Source organism: Erythranthe guttata, chromosome 10 (genome assembly GCF_056151865.1).
Source record: "Erythranthe guttata isolate IM_541 chromosome 10, IM_541, whole genome shotgun sequence".
NCBI lineage: Eukaryota > Viridiplantae > Streptophyta > Magnoliopsida > Lamiales > Phrymaceae > Erythranthe > Erythranthe guttata.
In genome coordinates this window covers 8,654,512-8,677,122 of record NC_142542.1, presented here as the reverse complement: position 1 = coordinate 8,677,122, position 22,611 = coordinate 8,654,512, and the positions used below count along the sequence as shown (strand labels likewise).

General features: G+C 36.1%; 2 protein-coding genes across 2 annotated transcripts; one reads left to right on the top strand and one right to left on the bottom strand.

Moving 5' to 3' along the window:
• Nucleotides 1-1,306: 1,306 nt before the first annotated feature.
• On the bottom strand, nucleotides 1,307-4,228 carry LOC105963621 (S-adenosyl-L-methionine-dependent methyltransferases superfamily protein). The gene is made up of 8 exons (XM_012988040.2): nucleotides 3,871-4,228; nucleotides 3,470-3,584; nucleotides 3,283-3,330; nucleotides 2,391-2,628; nucleotides 2,023-2,110; nucleotides 1,837-1,902; nucleotides 1,662-1,730; nucleotides 1,307-1,552 (listed from the first exon to the last, which is right to left on the bottom strand). Exons 1-8 carry the CDS (start codon nucleotides 3,931-3,933, stop codon nucleotides 1,463-1,465), a joined length of 777 nt encoding a protein of 258 aa, XP_012843494.2. The 5' UTR covers nucleotides 3,934-4,228; the 3' UTR covers nucleotides 1,307-1,462.
• A 4,915-nt stretch (nucleotides 4,229-9,143) lies between these two features.
• LOC105963620 (E3 ubiquitin-protein ligase ATL42) lies at nucleotides 9,144-11,043 on the top strand. The gene has a single exon (XM_012988039.2). The coding sequence runs from the start codon at nucleotides 9,434-9,436 to the stop codon at nucleotides 10,859-10,861; it is 1,428 nt and encodes a 475-aa protein (XP_012843493.2). The 5' UTR covers nucleotides 9,144-9,433; the 3' UTR covers nucleotides 10,862-11,043.
• The last annotated feature ends 11,568 nt before the right edge of the window (nucleotides 11,044-22,611 follow it).

Below are 22,611 nucleotides of genomic sequence, written 5' to 3'. Positions count from 1 at the left end.
AGCTATATATATATATATATATATATATATATATATATATATATATATATATATATATATATATATATATATATATATATATATATATATATATATAACAGGTTATGCAAATGGGAGATGCTATTTCAATGCACTGAACTCGGGAATCACTTCAACCAAGTTATTCAGCCAAGAAGAGAGGTAATATCATCGTGTGTGGTTAATGTGTGGATGTATATTTTTTCTGGAATTGTTATTTGTTCCATAGTGTTAATACTTGAGACCGAGTGTTGATAAAGCTCGTCTTCCTCCATATCAAGCTTTATTTGTTTGCCTGGCATGAACTGCATTCGATAAATCATTTCACTTGTCTAATATAAATGCTGTTTTATTTCCACATGAATAAAAATAAAGCCAGCGTTGAAACTTGGCCCTTCAAATCTTTTACTAACCTCTATTGTTCCTCTCAACTGCAGTTCAATCATTATTGCAAAAAAACAATACTTTTACTCACAGTTTTTATATTCGTCTTGTGGGCCAGCTTCTACAACAATAGATTGCGACGTATAACAGTTTTGCAAACACAAGGGCCCATTATACACGTATATATAAATCTCAAATGATAAATGCAGACGACTTTTATTAATTTCCCTCCAATACCAATTCTAGATAAAAATCCTACAAATGCGCTCTTCCGTTTACACTTGTTACATCAAGTATTTTTTAAATTCAAGTTTAAGAATTTGTTTTTTCTGATTTTGAGAATTAAATTAGGGAAAATCATTTGAACTTGAAATTTATTCATACATTTTTGTCTTAAAAGTTTACAAAAATAGACATTTACATATCCCAAAGGCAGATATTTTTGGATTAAAAATAGTCGAAATTTTGAACTAAGAAGATTTACATCACAAGAAAAAACGCGCATATGCGATAGATCCAAGTTTGCTGGTGCATCTAATCCAAGCGCAAAAGTTGACCAATTCTTTTAGGCCTGTGAAAATCTCGTCTCACTTCAAAGTGTAGTATGCTCAACTTACTAGGGTATAAGTCTTTTTTTTTTTTTAATTTTAAGACAAGTCTGCGAATAAATACCAAGTTTCTGACAGATTTACGTGGTTATTGACTAATAATATTATTCTATCGTCGAAAATTTACGAAAAACAGGTCGAGAAAAATAATATTATTTTTTAAATAATGCATCCTGCATTTACTGAAAATTTGTCCTGCATTTATCAAATCCCATATACAGTAGAACCTTGATAAATTAATAAAATCGCTTAAATAATAATTTCTTCCGGTGCAGACTCGGTAAAAATGTACTAAATTTTTAATTTGTTAATTTAATATTTCACTAAATTAATAGAATTTTGTTAGTCCCCGTTGTATTAATTTATAGAGATTTAATTGTATACATATATATGTCTATATAGATAGCATTCGTACATCACTTACTTTCTCGAAAAGAAATCACCCCTCGAAATTACTTCCAGAAAGCCAAGATGGGCCTGTTGAATCCGGGTTGGGTACCAGTTAAGCTGGAAGTAAGGTTTTCTACCCTCCGAAATCCAATCTGCCATACAAAAATATTTCCATTCAACTTACAACAGAGAAGAACAAAATCTCGATTTTATTTCAACTTAAAAACAACGGGGACTCAATGAAACAAACACCTAATATACCTTGTCCAGAAGCACATACTGAAAATCCTCCGGAGGTATCTCAATATTTTTATAGTTGGCAGAAGCCTCCTGCAAAATATGCCAACTGTCAGTCGATGATAGTCGTACAGTCATCAAAATAGTCATTGTTCAAAGTGAATTCACACGTTTGCATGTTGAAAAATAATATACATACCTCCGACACGGTACGATTGTTATAATACGAGCTCCACGGTTGGGGTTCCAATATAAAAATGCCACCCTGCAACGAAACCTCGATTAGCTTTTCTAATATTTTTTTAAAAAAAGTATTTGCAACAAAAATGCATCAATGAATGAATGTCGAACAATGAAAAAAGAAATAGTTGCATGCGTTGAATACCGGTTTTAGAAGCGTCCACACTCTCTGAAACAATGTAATTAATCCATCGTCACCCCAGTTCAAATGTATCCATTTTGACACGCTTAAACTGCCAAGGAACAAAATCAATTTCATTAGCACGATTTTCTCGTATAAACATAAAGATTTGTATGACATGATGTTTCATAAAAGTTAAAATTAAACCCATCTCTTATTTTTATAATTAATCCATTCGCTTATATCATCATTCATGCCTTATCTCACTGCAAACAAGACGAGATTCAGAAAAATTCAAGTGTAGCTAAACTCGGTTTCGGTTTTCGGTTTTCGGTTTTCGGTTAGAACTTGAATAGAGTTCATATAGTATAGGAAAAAGAAAGAAGTATTACCAAAGGATTACATGGTAAGTTGTTTTTTCTGGTGGATGCCAATTCTGAACAAAGTTCCCTTTCTGAAACGAGACTACATTGAGCAGATCCTTTTCCCCCGAAAGAGGGGAATTACCAGAATTGTCCCGTTTCTCTTCAATTAATGATTCATCTGCATTTTTATCTGTATTAGTTGATTTAGAAGTCACACTTGCCCTAACAACTTTCCGAAGCGTCCATTGTGCATCCTCGATTCGATCTGGAATGTGACCAATAATTATCGTTAAATAATCATCATTTATTTTCTAGCAAGATCACAGCAGAGATTGGAGTAGAGTTTTTATATGGCACTGGCCAAAATTACAAGACTCGGTTTATGTACTACACCCTATCTCTCTTTTTACATTAGGATATCGAAAGTCGATAAGAAGCAGTCAGTTGGCTAAATATGGACAAAACGAGAAGAGAACCATGCATGATGTGGAACATACCATCGAGATTCTTGCATGTGTTTTCAGTATGTAGAACAAAGACAACGTCTACTTTTCATCACAGTTATATAACGATTTAAAATACTATCGCATATGCTGATTCATTTTACCGAACTTGAATTTGAGCTTTTCTCAGAGCTCTACACACAACCACTACAGTAATCCAAGCATATATTTTTCGCTGGTATAAATTAGTCGGTGAAGATGCTATCCATCAAAATCGTCTTACGAGTTCTTTAACCTAAATAAGAATTTGCGAACTTTTCCAGGCAAGAGAAAATACGATGGATGGAAATACAAAGGTAAAGAGAAAAGTTTAGAAATTCACTCATTAAAATGGTATTAAAAAAGCTTACAACTACAGTCATATTGACAGGTAATTTTGTTCGCAACTTGTGCAATAAGAGGTCAGAAAAAAATACCTCCGTCGATGTCAATGCCAAGAATGCTCCGACAACCAAATTTCTTTGCTGTAGAAAAGAAAATCAAACAGAGAAATTAATTAGGAAGTTTAGTTTGCGTTCTACTAAAAAAACTGAGACTAATGCACTTGGAGCACAACATATCAAAATATTAGGAAATAAAAAGTCGAAAGAGTTGGTTGCTTACCAACAGTAATAGTAATCCAGCCACTATTGCATCCAATGTCAAGACAATCTTTACCCTCAAACCATTCCCTCTTCATAACCTTAACTCTAGGATCTTCATCGAAACTCTGACCAACCTGCGCATTTATAAATAAATACTCGTAACTTCATAGCAATAATTAGGGTGTTGCGTAGGGGCAACAAACACTGTTAGTTTTGATTACTCACTCAACTCTCTGTAGTGTAAAGGGATATTTTTAAGTTCATAGTAAACATAAATCTCTAATTCTGTATCCCCTTTCCATTCTAATTATTTTTTCATCAGTTTTCTTAAGGAAGAGAATGAGGCAATCAATTAGTTAAAAAACATACACACAATTAATACTGAAAAAGGAGATGAGAAGAAGAAGGAGATGGGATTACTCTATATCCATAGTAGTTTCTGTAATTTCCAAAAATGGCTACTTCTTTTTTTTTGTTTCCCATGACGAAGAACGCTGCGAAAAGCGGCCTGATAAATCGGACTGGGTATTGCGTTGTCGCTGGTGGTTGCACGGCGGCGGAAGATGTTACAGGTTAAAGATGACCGGACTTCTTTCGATTTCTCGCCGCTCTCATATTTTTTTTCCGGCAAGCGCTTGATAAGTATTTATGTTTATTTTGTGGGAAAATCAAATTAATTAGTGTATGGTATGTTTTGGGTTTGTGAAACGGCGGAGAATTATAGAAATATTAGGTTTTATTGCATTCAAAACTACGTTCCAGGCCCAAGTATGTTTCTAAGCTCTTTTTTTTTTTTTCTTTCTTTTAATTTATTTGGGGTTTTTTTTTTTCTTTTAATTTATTTAGGGAATAAACTCCTTTACAAATAAGTTCACACATGGTCCAGATTTTTGTATAAAAATAGCCCATCATACTTTAATATGTTCTAATTTCATCATTTAATTTAATTTAACCTCAATTTGACCCCAAATTTCACAAATTATTCAATTTTGACCCAAAACCTTTTTTTTCAAAAAAACATTTTTGCCGCCGGATTCCGGCGATGACTTTTCGATTTTTCTAGATTTTTTCGCCAGTCTCCAGCGTTGACTTTTTTTTTCCTAATTTTTCTGCCACCAGTTTTCGGAGGTCAACGCCGGTCTCCGGCGTTGACTTTTTCGATTTTTTTTTCTGTAACATTTTTTTTTGTTTAGACAACAATATTGTTGTGATTGACAATAATATTAACTATATTACTGTTAAACATACTACAATTATATATACTACAGTTTAACACAGTAATATTGTTATATTAATCTCTAGCACAATAATATTAACACAATAAAACTCCTTATTATTGTGTAATAGAGTAATATTACTATGTTGACCGTTCAACAAATGTAAACATAATAAAAAGCCAAAATAATTAATATTACTGTGAGTGACAGTAATATTACCGTCAACCACAGTAATATTACAATAATACACAGTAATATTATTACGTTACTCCGTGAATAACTCAAACAAACAAAAACTTTCAAACAAAATAATAATATTGATGTGGTAGACAACAATATTACTATAACAACAGTAATCTTACCTTCAACCACAGTAATATTATTGTGTTTACAGTAAGATTACAATAATAGACAGTAATATTATTACGTGAATAACTCAAACAAAACAAAAAACCCAAGAAAATAATAATATTGATGTTGTTGACAGTAATATTATTGTGTTTACAGTTATTTTACTGTCGACGACAGTAATATAATTACGTTGACTTGTTAACAAATCAAACAAAATAAAAATAAATAACAAAAAATAAAAAATAATAATATTACGTTAATTTACTGTCAACGGCAGAACAATTACATAAATGTATTGTCAACGGCAGTACAATTACGTTAATTAACTGTCATTGACAGTATAATAACGTTAATTTATTGTCAGTGACAGCACAATTACGGTCAACGTGTAGTGGCGAAAAAAAAAACTAAAAAAACACTAAAAAAAGTCAACGCCGGCGGTGAAAAAATCCAGAAGAAAAAAAAATCGAAAAGTCAACGCCGGAACCCGGCGGCAAAAATTTTGTTTTTGAAAGAAAAAGTCAAAATTGAATTTTTGTGGTCAAAATTGATTTTTTGTGGACAAAATTGATTAAATTGGGTTACAATTAAGAATTAGGTATAAAGGATTGTGGGTAATATTATCACAATACATAAATGTTTCCTTTATTTATAATAAATATTAAATGGATGGGCTTATTGGTGAAAGAGATATAACCTCTAAACCTAGAATAATGAAGATGTTTGGTTGGAGACTTATGCACAAAAACCCCTTTTAAAAAAATTCAACCACCTACCCAAATCTTACATAGTAGATTAGTATGTCGTATAATCCTACGAGTTATATGTTACTGCAAGAATTTGTAATCTTATTTATATCAATATAATATTTTCATATGAAGTACGGTCACCCCGAGGCAAAATTAAATTACGAAAAACCCCCTCTTATTTGGATAATTACAACCACCTCTCCAACTATGAATCTTCTTACACGTCCACCCTTAAGGTGTCAAATTCTACCTTTTTAACGTTTTTTTTATAAGAAAATATTGAATATTTTTTTAATTTTTGAACTTCTTTATTTTTTTTAATCTTTTAATTTTATTTTTTTTAATTTCTATATGTTTACTATACTGAAAATATCTACAAGTAACTACAGTCAACTATAATCATTCGTAATGCTCTTTCTTTTATGTACATACATCAATCTGTACATACATCAATATGGCCGATTATATACAAAAAAAATCATCCGCACAAACAATGTATTTATATTATAAATCAACTCGTAACCATCAAATACATGTCGAGAAATATACAATCACATGCATATGTTACTATATGTTACTACATGTAACTATATTAATGTGTAGTAATGTAATTTATGCAGCTTACGGTCGACTATAACTTGAAATGCATATGTCAAATTCCCAAAAAATCGTCTACAATTTCAACCAACATTTTTGGCACCTTCAAGGAGTAGATCAATGACTTATATTCAAGGTTGTAAAAAACGGTAATCGGGTCGGAGGCGGTCAGGCACCGACTCACGATTAATCGGTGCGGTGATGATTAATCGGTGATAATTCGGAATAAATCGGTTTTTAAAATTTAATATAATATATTTCTAGATATTATTTATAAATACTCAAAACATATATAAAAAAGATATTTAAACATAGTTATATCTCCATCATGTATATATCTTAATAACATAATAAAAGTTTAATTATAATAAGATCATAATGCATAAATATCCTTATAAATATAAATAAAAATGCAATCTATATAATATATAAAAGTTGAATTCCACACCTAATTGAATACAATAATAAAAACATGTACAATATGTATACATGAATAAAAAAAATATTAAATTAAACATTATGATATATGCACTACAAAAATACTAAATGTGGGTCCAAAATGATAAGTGCGGTTGGTGAAAATGCTGAATGTAGTTGGGCGAAAATTGCAAATAAGGACACAATAATACTTTTGTCTCTCCAGGGGTATCTCAAAGGAAGATTTTTAGGGATGGACCTATCCGTATATATTTTCCATATGAGGGTTGTATATCAAATGGACCCTAATTTATATGATGATTATAAGATATCTTAATGTGAGGAGACTCTAAGTAATGATCGATCGGAGCTCGAATGTAATATTTGAGAATACAAATGGAAGTTTAATAATTATTGAGTAGTGAAAAATAAATAATTGTTTAATAATTAATTAAATGAATTCTTAGATTTAATTAGTTTCTTCCTTTTAGTCTCTATTGTAGTCCAATGGATTTTCGTTTCTTCACTTAGTCTCTATTAGTCTCTATTGTAGCCCAATGATATATAAAATAGAGTAGTGGTCGAAAAGTAAACCCCTTTCGTAGGAGGATATTTGTCCACGCTAATTCTTGTGAAAGAAGGAATTTATTTCCGTAGTTTTTTTTCCTTGTACAACTCTATTTAGTGCCTTATATATACAAGACTTGGTTGGAGAGAGATGAATTTTCGATATAGAAAATAATGTGCTACATGTTTAGGGAAAAAAAATGCTCAATTCTTTTCTTTCTCAATTTATCAATTATATATTTAGAATTCTTCAAGTACAAGCCTACCCTCGTAGTAGAATTATTAATTCGGAATATAAAATAAAATATTGAAGGTTCTTGTGAGCTTAAATTCATTTCCGAAATTTATGAGCAGTATTTCGAGAAACTTCACGATAAATTGGTCATTCATCCGATTGGATTGGAATTTTAACGGTAGCTTCCCGACCACCAGAACGACAATTCCTCCAAAGTGGTTTGCCATCAGATCAACCATTAGGGAGATATCGGCAAAGGAAGAGGGCTAACACTTTTTGGGGAGGAGTATTTCAAGAACCAAAAAGCTTGGCGTGGATCCCATTTGTGCACCTAAGTGAAAACATCAAAGCACCAAACAAGGATTTTTGAAATTCATAAGTAAGCCTTAGATTAGATTGAATCCCGCTTCATGAGAATCTAATATGCATGATTATGCTTATTAAATAAAAACGTCTAAAATTGAGTTTGATTGAGTTAATTTTTGGCTCCGGGGACTCACGATCCTAATGTAAACATCCTCCCACAAGACTAAGCTATGTAAAAGGATGATTATTAATCCACCTTTCTGTCCTAGATGTAATAAAATCGAAACCATCATGAATATTGTGCAAGACTTTTGAGGAATGAAATTGGTATGGTTGAAGTATCTCTTTTCCAGATTTTGCATTAACCAAGCTCTTTGATTCTTAGATTGATCGGATTATGCACGCCTTGACAGAGGAGATGCTATATCTAGCATATGTGGTGATGTGGAAGACTTGGAAAAACATAAATCATAAGATGAAGACGAAAAGACGATGGAAACGGATGGCATTTTGGTTTGGAGTGCATCATTCATCAAATATGATGGTCCGTAGCACCAAAGTAATGGATCACTCGACGAAACGGAAACCACCTCCTTCAGGTACTTACAATATTAACTTCGATGCATCATTTCCAGGCAAAAAAATAGTTAAATACTATGTCAACACAATAATATTATTGTTTTACCGGGCAAACAAATTTCAGAAAAAAAAAAGTTAATAATTGGTGAACGGCAGCAAAAGAAATCAATGCAGGAGACCGGCGACCAAAGGCGGTGGCAGTCAAAATTTGTTTAGGGGTCAAAATTCAATATAGAGTAAATTACAAACACCCCCTGAGCTATGGTCAAATTACAAAAACACCCCTCTTGTTTGGATAATTACAGCCACCCCTCAACTCCTCAAATTTAGTGGAATCTTCGAGATTATATGGAATATTATCACTTTTGTACCCGTTTTATCCCATTCAATCTCTACATTATGAAGCAAGATGATCATAATATGTGATTTTTAGCTTGTATATATCAGTTTGTGGTGCATCGGAAACTGTATTTTTACTCAAAACGAGTACAAACTAGAGCACATTTCACGGAATCTAGATGATTATGTTGAATTTGGCTTATAAACTCTACTTAACAGCTTTGAAAGTGCTTAAAAATTCTTAAACATTTTATAAACTCTGTTTAACAGCTTATAAACTTAACCAAACATCCTCTTAAAAATATATTTGGGGTTGAGTTTATTATAAAATGCCCCAATAGAATATTCAAAATTTGAAAAACTGCGAGAAAGGAAAACAAATATTATATTTGTTAATCGCTGAATAGGCAGAAGGCATACAGAAGAACCAGCGATGACGAAAGGAAGAAGGAATCTGACAAAAAAAAAAACATATCAAAATCAGCGTTGAAAAAAGATTAATTCATTTTATTACAGCAAAACAATGTGAAACAAAACCGCCCCTGACTGAATTATACATTATTTTTTACACACTTGTTCTAAACACAAAGATAAGTCCTATTTTCGGCCAAACTAATTTCCCAACGATGAAAACTCCATCATTATTTATCCTCCAATTCATCTTCTTCTTCTTCTTCTTCATTGGTAATATTATGGCACAAAATTTTTCAGACAGCACAGAAGGGATACCGTCACAGGATTCCATCAGCAATTTCCAGCCAAGTTTAGCAGTTGTGATTGGTATGCTCTCCATCATGTTTTCCGTCACATTCATCCTTCTTCTCTACGCCAAATTCTGCCACCGCACATCCTCCTCCGTCCACACCACAAACGGCGGCCGCCTGATTATTCGTGATGGTCTTCTCCGGTCAACCTCAACAGCATCCGGCGTCGACAAGACCGTGGTCGAATCTCTCCCTTTCTTCAGATTCAGTTCCCTGAAGGGGTCCCGACAAGGCCTCGAGTGCTCCGTTTGTCTCGCCAAATTCGAAGATGTCGAGATTCTGAGACTGCTGCCCAAATGCAAACACGCTTTCCACATCGACTGCATTGACCGGTGGCTCGAAAAGCATTCCACTTGCCCACTCTGCAGGCGCCGCGTCAGCGCGGACGACCTCTCGCAGGAGCTGCCGTATTCCGATAGTTTGAGGTTTTTGTCCGAGCATCATCAGTTGAGTATGAGGGAGGAATCCAATCTCGAGCTTTATGTTCAGAGAGAGGAGAATTCCAGCAACAGTAATAGTAATGGTAATAGTAATAGTAATAATGGATCTTCATCAAGATTCAGTATTATTGGGAGCAGCTTCAGAAAAGCAAACAAAGAAGAGGGATTGCCAATAAAAGAAGACGAAAGCAAATTATTGACGGGTTCTTGTTCGGAATTAGACGATGGTAATGAGTCTGCAGAACTTCATAGATTCAACCACAAGATTAACTATGTTAATTATGTCTCTAATCATAATCATGAAGCCGTGGTCCTTAAGAGCCGTTGGAGCAACGTCAGCTCGTCGGATCTCTTGTTCCTCAACTCGGAGATGATTAATGATGTTTCGAGTGCGAGGTTTTCTTCGGAGGAAACGAAATCGGTGGATTTAGTAATCAATACCGATCAAAACGACGATCACAAGAAGAAGATGACGATGATGGTTATCAAACAAGAGATGGAGAGGAAAAGAGCTTTTGAGAGCAAGATTCTTATTAGTGGAATAACAATCGAGAAAAATAATAATCGCATTAATTTTCCTATCGCATTTCCGACAACAAGTTCAAGTTCAAGTTCAAGTTCAAAAGCACTGAATCCGAAAAATGAGAAGAGATCGATGTCCGAGATCGTAGTTCATCCACGATTCATTAACAATAATAATGATAATGGAAATTCAATTAGTGATGTGAAGGAGGAAAGAATGAGAAGGCTTTGGCTACCAATTGCAAGAAAAACAGTCAAATGGTTTGCTAATAGAGAAGCAATTACACCTCTTCCACAACCTTCAAACCTCCACAATTTACATGTTTAGTATCTAATAATTACCTCCCATCAAATTATTTATTTCAGATTTTAATTTTTTTTTTTAAATCTTTAACTTGGTATATTCAAATTTTACAGATTCAAATATTTTTAAGAGATACCAGATACCAGAAATATACTTCCACAGTTTTGTACATGTGTATTTAGATCAATACAATACCTTGTTCCCTTTATTTATTTGTTTGGACAATACTATTGATTTTGATTCTTTTAATAATTCATACACATGTGATGTGATCGGTACGTAAATATTATTTTGAATTTAATTTCCAGTTAATATATATATGATGAGATTTTAAGGCAGCGCAGCGATTCTATATGTTTTAAGCCAACCTGGTTTTGTTACATTGATTGATTCCACAAAACAGACAGACAGACAGAGTATTTTGAGGGAAGAAAAAACTGACAGCAAATCACAAGTCAGAACCTTTTTTTTAATGCTTCAATATTAACCTTATATGTGTGTACCTTCAGCTTGCAGTTAGGAATCTCTTTCTTTTTGCTATCTTGTAAAATTTGCATCAAATTTCTTTAGAGTTAATTGTACAGAAACTCCCTGTGTAATTTCGAATTGTCGAAAAAGTCCCTATACTAAAAAAAATAGCAATAACCCCTATGTTATTTTTTTTAGATTTCGTACAATAAAATGAACAAATAGTGATTTTCTATAGAACTTTTTTAAGCATGGTGTTATATATATGTTGTTCACCATACATTTGAACACATGTTTAAATTGAACGTGTGGCATTACAATTTGTTAAATTATATTACATTAGGAAGTTTTTGTACACTATAATTTGGAGTGTTGAAAAAGTAGAAAAATGACAAAAGAAAAAAGAAATAGAAAAAGTTGAAATCATATATATATATATATATATATATATATATATATATATATATATATATATATATATATATATATATATATATATATATATATATGGCCAGCTGTCCATTAATTAATAAATTGCGTATTAATAATATTTGGTTAATCATGCTAACGTGATGGTAAAACAAAACCTACCCCATTTTTTAAGAAATTCAATTCCATTTTGTTACATTTGTCAACATGCATGTCCTCACCACAATTGAATAAGATCATACCTCCTTCATTATGTATGTCCAACTATTAATTTTAAATTATTTTATTCAAACATTATATTTAAAATGAGGAAACATGGCCAATGATATATTGCATGATTTCTGTTTTATTTGTCTCTATGAATCCTTGCATCTATTATTTCGTTTAGTTGCGTTTATTGCATTATTACCATGTGTTTTCATTTTTGAAGGCATTACCATGTGTTTACTTTATTTGTAAATAAACTCCTTATTTAGTTTTATTATATATTATTTTATTCATGTTAAGTAATTATTTTTATGCTACAGACGGTGAATAATTACACCGGATGTTTTTTTACCGTTTATTTACACACACCAATCTGGGTGTGTGCGTGTGTGTGTGTGTGTTTGTGTGTATATGAATAATAAAGATATATCCAATGTACTTCACCCAGTGTGGCATAAAATAAACCAGTAAAGACCTATAGAACTGCATCTAAATAGCCGAGTGCCTGGTTAATTTTTATTTTTTTAAAGGAAATTTTATAGCTCTTACACTCTTACTATTTCAAATCTAATTAGTATATATTATTTTATTCATTTGATAAAAAATGTAGCGTAGTTTTATTTTTCAATACTTAGTTTTTCCCCAACAAAAATTATATATGTTAAAGAACAATAAATGATAAAAGGGATATATAATAGATTCGCCACTTGCAATATAGATATTAGAGACAATACGGCATAAAGACAACGCATTTGAATAAAACTGACGGAGACTTGTGATGCCCCGCAACTTGATGGCCATGAATTATTCCATATCTCAACTTAGGTACAAGATAAAAATATACATCCAAATTAAAGATAGGCCCATCTCTTATTTTCTTTTTATTTTTTCCAATGTCCTATTCCTCATTTTATATCATACTTTTAAATGCAAAACTATTTCAAATTGGTCTCTTAGTGACCATTAGCTTCAAAATATTACGAACCACTCCATTAATATTTATCATGTCACTGTAGTGTGTATATATATTGGGGCTATGGTTAACAAGTTGGACCCACGAACTAGCTGAAAATCCGTCCTGTTGAAACTAGACGAATAATACTACCATCAATTGAAATGAGTGTTGATTTGGAGAAGATATATTCGCGGGTTGGGATCTAAAATGAGTTCATATTATTTTTCAACCTGTGAAATTTGTTGTGCCTCACCATGTAAAACGACGTTATTTTGTTTATATAATATTGTATATGATAAATGAATATTATATAATAGTAAATAAAATATTTCTCTTAATCAAAGTAATTATATATGATCCATAAAATTAACTAAATACTATAAATATTATGGACATTTCGCTATCTAACCATGCTGATAGAAGTTAATTAAGTTACCGCTAGATTACAACTTCCTACTATTGTAACATCATGTAACTTCTACTTGGTGGTTTTATCCTATATTAACGAGAAAACTCCCTCCCCAATTTATTCCTACAATTATCTCTCTATGCATTTGTTGTATGTGTTCTCCCTATCTATCTCCTTCCATTGTCGTTTATATATACTTTACTAGCTATATCATTCCACGATCACCAAACCAAGGAGATTGAGTAAGTAGGTCATTTTACAACACAAACTTGAGTAAATAGGCCATTTTACAACACGTTATCAGCATGAAGTGCTTCTCGTGATCGTGGAAAGACAACGTGGGGCGATGATACTCGAACAATCTGTGATTTGGGTGCTCGTAGAAAGTCAATCGTTTGTGGGATGTGGATATTTGAAGAACTTGTGATTTGAGTTCGTTCGTGAAAGGGTGATCTTGTTCGAGGAACACAATATAATTTTCTTAATATTTGTATTTAAGCGTTTCAAGTACGCTTTGAACTCTTGCGATTCGATTTCATAATAGATGTATTCTAGATGAATTTGATGGCATGAAATATGAAGTCTATATTTACCTTCAAGTCATAACTTCATTTATTCCCTGGTGACCTTTATAAAATGACATGTGTTAGGTGATACGAACCCCGTAGAACTTGTTACGAGATCCAATACCTTACACGGAAGTAAGATCAAAACATCAAAAAATAAAGGAATGAAAGGGGTGGAACCGCGACCTATTGCCTATAAAGAGACAAAAACCTTGCTATGTGAAGAAGCCCCAATCGATTGTGAAAGATTGATTGATAAGTCGGGGTGAAGGCACGGAATCCTCCGATACGTTCGAAAAATTCTTAAAAAACTAGAGAGAATAATCTCAATTTATTAATCAAAATTCGTCCAATCAAAATAAGCCAAATTGGCGACCTTGTAAGACCTAAAAAGACTCATTTTTCACAAGAAAAATGACTCATACCTAAACTATAATAAGGTAACTTATAAGTAAGCAAATCTTAACCATAAAATAGCTCTAAAATAATAAAAACATAATAAATCCTAAAATAAAACATTCATAATTAAATTACATAACTTGACACATCAAGTCGACTTCCCGATCACCCTTCTAAACTCGGGTATACATTTGGATGTATACGTGCAAGCAGTTAAAGCTCGATTTCGACACTGTTCCACTTCGAATCTCTCTTAGCTCGAAAGATGAAAGTTGTAGACCTTTCAGTTTTGCTTTCTGTAGCAGTTTGAATCATCTTAAATGGAAATCCAGATGAGAGAGTTATTACCCGAATGGTAACGCCGCTAGAAACATTTGAGAGTTTTTTGATGCATGGAATTCGGCTTGTCGAATTATTCTCTTTCTCTTCTTCCAATTCCACATCATAGATTCTTCAAGCAAATCATTGGGTATGAATGTTTTCATCCAGCACACGAACAACTCCGTTAAACTCATCCGCTTTTTTCTTTTTCCAAATTTTCATATTGGAGCTTGTCAGAATCGTTAGGAGTATAAATAAAATCAATCTCATTATCGATCTCTCTCTTTGGCAGAAAAGTAACACTTCTCTCAAGCTTAATGACATCCCTCCAAGTGTGATCTTGATCATCATATGGTTGAGCCAAGACAAAAGATGCAAGTGTAACAAGTCCACCATTCATCTCAAATGTATATATGCTCCTCGATCTTGCCGGCTTCACCCTACTATCATACTTCCATGGTCGACAAAGTGCAATGTGGTTAACATGCACATTTACCACATCGCAGAACACACTATTTTTCAGCCATTGAAGTGTACATGTACGTGGGTGTTTTCTAGCTCGAAGCCCCAATGCGTCAAACATCGGTATAGAGAATGACTGAAGCATCTCTCTAGGAACCGCCATCTCATTAACATGCACAATGGGAGTTTGTACTTTGCTTAGCTCGGCATTAACTTCGATGCATGGCTAGATCATATCATTCTCCACCTCTTTAAGAGAATTCTCTCTCAATCTGAACCTTTTTTTTCTTCAATTGGTGACGCGGGTTTGGAATTTTCTTCCGCCTTGGACTTGAGCTCATGATTCTCATTTACCTCTTCCTCAACTATCGTATCAACAATTTCCATTTTTTCTTGAGTGTTGTTTTCCTCAAAAGCTTTACAAGTATCATCATTTCTATGTGATATGATGGTAAAGAATCACCCTTTTCTCTTCAATTCCTCATAGTCCGACCATAAATTCATGAACGGCTTGTTCAAACAATCTGAAGCAATATGATCAAAATCCAAACACCGAAAAGATTAGTATCTTAAGTTTTACGAGACTATAAAATTTCCTTTCGTCTCGAATTGAAGCTCGGGTTTGAATTGATCTCTGTTGGTCCTTTGTAATGGTTATTCTATTTGGCTCGCAGAAGATCTCCTTTGTGATTTCCAACTCGATGAACTCCTTTCTTCTAACTTATCAACTTGCCTCAAGCTCTGCATCTTCAATTCCCTATAATAATTTGAATAAACAAACCTCCTTCTCAGAACTGCCTTCATGGACTCCCAATCACCGATTGATGGTTCGCCACAATGGCGCCTAGTTAAGACAAATTGGTCCCACCAAATAATTGCGTAGTCAATGAACGCCTTGACGACGAGCTTCACCTTCTTCTTTTTGGAATAGTAGTGAAAATTAAGTACTGGTTGTACCTTTCCGTTCCTTCCCATTTAATGTACACCTCTGGATCACTCTTACCTTGGAAAGATGGTACTGTCAACTTCACTGAACTGAACTGAAGTTTTCATCTACTCCATCTCTTTCTTGACCAAAATATCCTCGGCTCGATCTATCTAATCTGGACCCTCGTCCCATAATCTCCCTTCTTGATTTACAAGTGAACTTAACTCTAAGCAACTAAAAAAAAAAAAAAAAACAGAAATTAGATGGTAATTTTAATGTTTCTTGCTGTCAAAACCTCTTGGAATTCTTGTGGATTGTTCTCCAGACCTTCTTAGTAGTTAATAGCCATTAACACTGCATCATCCTCCCCCAGTTGAGAAAAATTCGCCCTCGAATTTGCAGCTTCATCTTCAGAGTTATCACCATGATATGGAAGTAAATGTTTCACATTGAAAACATCAGACGTGCGGATATGACTTGGAAGTTTCAAGCGGTAAGCATTGGCATTGATCTTTGCGATTATCTCCAAGGGCCCAATTTTGCGAGCCGATAATTTATTATACTCTCCCACGGGAAATCGATCCTTGGTAAGAACTGCCCATACATAGTCCCCGACTTCAAACTCCAAAACGCGACGTTTGCCATCTGCTGCTTCTTTATACTTGGCAGTAGCTTGTAGTAGATTTTGTTGAGTAGCCCGATGGATATCCTGAATCTGAGTAATGAAATCCCCAGCCTTGCTATTCATGCGTTTCACACTTGGTAGTGGTGCCAAGTTTAGTGGGGATCGTGGTTCATAGCCATAGTTGATATAGAAAGGACTAAATCCCGTACTACGACTGTGAGAGTGATTATACGCAAACTCGGCTTGGTACAATTTTTGATCCCATGACTTTAAATGATCCCCGACCAAGCTCCGCAATAAATTTCCCACTGAACGATTAACAACTTCTGTTTGCCCATCGGTTTGGGGATGATAAGCACTACTGAAATCGAGTGTTGTACCGGAAAGTCGCCACAGACTTCGCCAAAAGTGACTCAGAAAACGCGTATCTCGATCAGGGACAATGGTTAAAGGTAACCCGTGCAAGCGATACACCTCCTTGAAATACAAATAAGCCACGTTACTCGCATCTGATGTTTTTTTGCAGGCAATAAAATGAGACATCTTTGAAAAGCGATCCACGACAACAAAAATCGAATCCATTCCTCGTTGAGTTCTTGGCAGTCCCAATATAAAATCCATGCTAATATTTGTCCATGGTTGAGTAGGTACCGGCAGTGGCATGTATAACTCGGTGATAATGGTCTTTGATCTTGGGCTCGTGGCCCAGTAGGTAAAGAAATTGTAGGCCCAAATTGTAGGCCCATTGGGTTGGCCCAATTAGGCATATCATTAAGCCCCCCACTCTCGAGTCGATGCGGGGGCCTTGTCGAAATGGATTCTCGATCGTGTCGAGAGTAAATTGTAGTGGCCGTTCTTTGGAATATGGCATGATGGTGTGCAAATATGCATTGTAGCATGTGTTGGAGGAGCGTGAAGGCGCGTAGCGCGACCAAGTTGTCGCGATGTAAGTTATTTGAGTCGTCGGTGTTGTCCCGCGACGATGTAGTAGCTCGGATCAAGTTATCTCCTTGTGGGAGTTGTCTCGTCGCGGGGTAATAGAGTTGATTGAGTTATCTCTTCGTGGGAGTTGTTTCGCAAATGTAGTAGCACAGAGCGAGTATTCTCCTCGTGGGAGTTGTTATTTATTGACATTGTCAATGTTTGACGCGTTGCTTGTATGTGTTTACATATAGCCTTGTGCGTGATGTACTTGAGGAGGGGATCAGGCTCTCAAGATTTTTTATGGGGATCGTGCCCCTTGTTAGACCTCGTGGGTCGTAAGTCTGTTTGGACCGTGGCCAGGTTTTAATGAAGGACCCATCGAAAACAAGTAGGTAAATTTGAGTAATCAAGCTGGCCAGGCTATATAGATTCTCATAATATCTCTAAGTGTTTCTAGGGTTGTAATCGTGCTAACTTGAGCTTGCGATTACATAGTGAATTTCGGGCGAGTTGTCTCCTCATGGGAGTTGCCTCGCAACGAAGTTGTAGGAGCATTGGATGATGCGCGACTGAGGAACATGCGGATTGAGGTCGCTCTGAGCGATTTGTCTTCTCGTGGGAGTTGTCTCGCTGCGGGTTGGTAATACCGAGCGAGTTGTCTCCTCGTGAGAGTTTTCTCGCTGCGGGTTGTAGTCCGGAGCGAGTGATCTCCTCGTGGGAGTTGTCTCGCAAGCCCCCCACTCTCGATTCGATGTGGGATCACCGAATCGTGTCGAGAGTTGATCGGTGTTGTAGTGCTCCGTTACTTCTTCACGTGGTGTGGAGGAATATTTTTTATTTACCCATTGGAGAGTGCGCGTGATTTAGTGAGGTGCGTTGGAGAGCACGCGCAATTTGGTGGAGCTCGTTGAAATTCGTGTGCGATTTGATGAAACAAGTAAAAATCCGGACGCGATTTGGTGGAGCGCGATAAAATTCGCGCGATTGGACGGAGGGGAGGAGGCTGGTGAGCCGGGATATCGAGCCGCGCGAATTTGAGTGGAAAGAGCCGCGCGAATATGGAGCCGCGCGGCTTAAGCCGCGCGTTCTGATGTGAGAGGGGGAGCCGGCACGGAGCCCGAGAAGGTGAGGAGAGAGAAGAGAGAGAGAAGGAGAGGAAAGAAGGGGTAGGTGGGGTTGGGCACGTGGGGGGTAGGAGAGAGAGGGAGAGAGAAAGGTGGGTGGGGTGGGTGTGGGTGGGGTTGGCAGGGGGTAGGGATGTGGGTAGGCCTGTAGGTAGGCAGGAGAGAGAGAGAGAGGAGGGAGAGAGAGAGAGAGAGGAGGGGAAGGGGTAGGGGGTAAGGCGGGTTGCGTCGCGCGGGGGGTGGGGTACCCGCGCGACGCGGGGGGGGGGGGGGGGGGGGGGGGGGGGGGGGGGGGGGGGGGGGTTGCAGACGCGCCAGCGCGTGGGGGCGCGTTGGCAGGCGCGTGCGGGCGCGTCGGAAGGCCGTTTTCGGCCGTTTTCGAGGAGCATCAACCCGTTTCTTCTCCGGATAATTTTTTGGCATCAAATGTTGATATTCCTAATATTAGTGATGATGTTGGTACTAGTAGGAGACGTCTTAGATCCCAATTTGTAGATTTTAGGAGTGATAATGAAGAATCAGAGAGATCCGAGAGTGATGTAAATCCGGATGGAAATGTGGGATGTGGACCCGCTAGGGGTTGAAAAGTAAGGGTGATGTTCTACAATTAGGATGAGATGCCCAACCTTAGGCTGCGATAACTCCTGCGATAACTCCTAACTTAGGATGAAGCGATCACGTACCCTTGGGATAAGATGTCCAACCTTATGGTTGGATAACCCCCAACTTAGGATGAGACGATCACGAACCCTTAGGATGAGATGCCCAATCCTGGGGTGGGATAACCTCCAACTTAGGATGACGCGATCACGTACCCTTGGGATGAGATGCCCAACCTTGGGGTGGGATAACCCCCACCTTAGGATGAGGCGATCACGTACCCTTGGGATGAGATGTCCAACCTTCGGATGGGATAGCCCCCAACTATAGGATCAGACGATCACGAAACCTTAGGATGAGATGTCCAACCTTCGGATGGGATGCTACATTCGAGACCTATGGTCTGAGGTGGATGCGCACGGTTGTGCCATTGCTTCAGTGGTAGGATGGGTTGAAGCTTTCACGGTCGTACGCTCGGTTATCTGAACCGTTAGAGGAGCAAGTAGAAGTTGATCTTGTTGAAGGTTCGACGATGACCCATGGCGAACGAAATATTTTGGGGGCACTGTAAACCCCCAGGGAGTCGATAACCCTTGGCGAATGAAATATTTTGGGGACAGATGTAAGCCCCCAGGGAGTCGATAACCCTTGGCGAACGAAATATTTTGGGGGCAGATGTAAGCCCCCAGGGAGTCGATAACCCTTGGCGAACGAATTTTTTTTATTTATTTTTTTTTTTTTTTGGGGCAGATGTAAGCCCCCAGGGAGTCGATAATCCTTGGCGAGCGTTGAAGGGCCTCATCGGTTGTCTGAACCGATTGAGTGGCGGGAAGAAGTGAATCCTGTTGAGGATCTAGTGGGACCTCCGAGGCAGGTCTCGTGGTGGATCCCGAGCACGAGGAGGAGAAAGTTGCAAGCCAGAGCTTCCACAAGGTGGGAGGTCGTTAGCAGTCACACTCCCCTTGAGCAAATGTCTAAAGGCCATCATGCGCGCTACGTGATTATGTTTGCCTTCCCACAGACGGCGCCAAAATGATGAGGCTAAAAATAGATCACCTTAGATAGTCGAAGTAGGATGAGCTGGAAGAGCAGAGTGGATCACTGGCTCACGAGCTTGATGACCTTGAGATACCTGCGATCATAGAACACGTGAACTACGCCGGGGGTTGATCCGGCGGAAACCCCTCCGACGCTCAAGTCAGACGTGCTGATCATAGAAAATAGTCCAGATAATACAGTTAATAGTATTGCTCAGTTAATAGGACGTACCTTAAGGAATGAGTTCAAACCTTTATTTATAGTTTAGTTGAGATTGTCGGGCCAAAACCTTACTTGAAGGTGATTGGGCCTCGGTGATAATGGTCTTTGATCTTGGGCTCGTGGCCCAGTAGGTAAAGAAATTGTAGGCCCAAATTGTAGGCCCATTGGGTTGGCCCAATTAGGCATATCAGAAATGTTTTGCAAAGTCGGTAGTGTTGGCTTGTGTTCTTTTCCCATTTCATGTGGAACCGTTCGTTTTTCAGAACTTATTCGCTCTCGCACTATAGTTATGTAATGGGTAAGGAGTTAATAATTGAATTTGTTTTACCAATTTTGGATCTGAATGATGTCTAACCTGATCATTTCCAGCATTTGGTGATTTTTATCTTTCAATTATTTCATCATCAAGTATGTATGTGTAACTGATAGATAGTATTATAAATTCCACCCATTTGATTTTATTGGTGTGTGATAATTTTTGATAATCTTATATATAAATGGAATTACCAGTTGGGTAATCCTAGGGCCATTTCTGAGATTGAATATCGAGCATAAAGCCTATACATGTACACCACCTCATAATGATTTATGCAAAGAACATTCATATATTGCGGATTTTGTGGGAAAACAAGCCCATAATTAAGTATAAATTGAGACAAGTAAAAGAGATGGTGTTGGCAGTTTAGTGGGGTTTAGGTTTTTTTTCAGGATCAGAGGGTGTTTGGGGTTGATGTTGGGGGTCTCAGGTGAATTGAAATTAAGAAATAAAAAAAATCGAAATGAAGAAGGTGGACGTAAAATATGCGTGCTTCACAAAAATAAAAACAGAGTGGTTTCCGTGCTTCACCGCAAACCAAATAGTGCGTAATAGTCATGGGTTTAGCACTTTTCGAATTAATTTTAATATGAATGCACATTTATTACGCTGTTGTAGCATATATTCGATCGATAATTTAAAATGTCATAGTGGTTTTGATATATTCCCTGATTACAAAGTTACATGTCCGTTTTAAAATTATTATCATTGTACATGTCAGATTTATAATGTATGTTCTCAATCGTGGTAATGGGGTATTTTTTCCCCCTTTTTAATAGCATGTTGTTTTTTACTTCATAATTTACCATGTTATTATTTTGTGCAGTTTCATGGATTCCAACGTGACATTTGTGTTGAGGTTTCGAGGGATTGTTGCAATAAAGCGATGGTTTGATAGCATGAATTTTGATTCATTGATAAAATATGTTTGGTCGAAATTTTGTGTTTTGATGATGCATTAATTGTGACGTGTACGACGACTGCATCCTTGCGAGTGATGATGATTTGACATCAATGTTGTTCATCATGCGCGAGTACAACACGTACCATTAAGTGGTTTTAGATAAGACCATTAAAGAAAAAAAAACATTCTTGCACACTTCGAAACAAGTTAATACAAAACACATACATTTTTTTTTTAATTCTGAAGAAAAAAATAAATAAACCACACAACATTTGTACCAACTGCACTTAATTCATTTGTGTGGTTTAAAAACCAACCCATAAAAATAGCGGAAAAATGCTTAATTGACTACCACTTAGATCATGGTTGGCATATGTTCACAATTCAAATTCCCATAAACAAGACTGCATATCTTTGAGTGGTTATAACGAAACCAAAAAAAAAAAAATTAAAATGATAACACGTTTACAAAAATCAAAAACCATATTCACCTAAACATGGTTTTTCCCTGAAACAACAATTAACAAACCCAAACCAATTTACCTAAACAAAATACACACTTACAGATTTTTTGTTTTTCACAAACAAATTGTTGACAAACACATTATAGGAACAAAACACCTAATACAGAACCACCGAATATGTTCCAAACTCAAAATCACTTAATCAAAACCACATATCTTCGTGTGGTTTAAAAATTAACCCATAAAACCAGAGGAAACATTATCATGTAAAGATCGTTGTTGAAAACCATTTAATTCTCTACTGTTAAGTGTATATTTATACACTTAAGTGTACCTTTTAATTGGAACTTTTGGTGTGTTTTAACGATAATTGGTGCTTAAAATGGCTATTATTTGTATTTTAGGTGCAAATT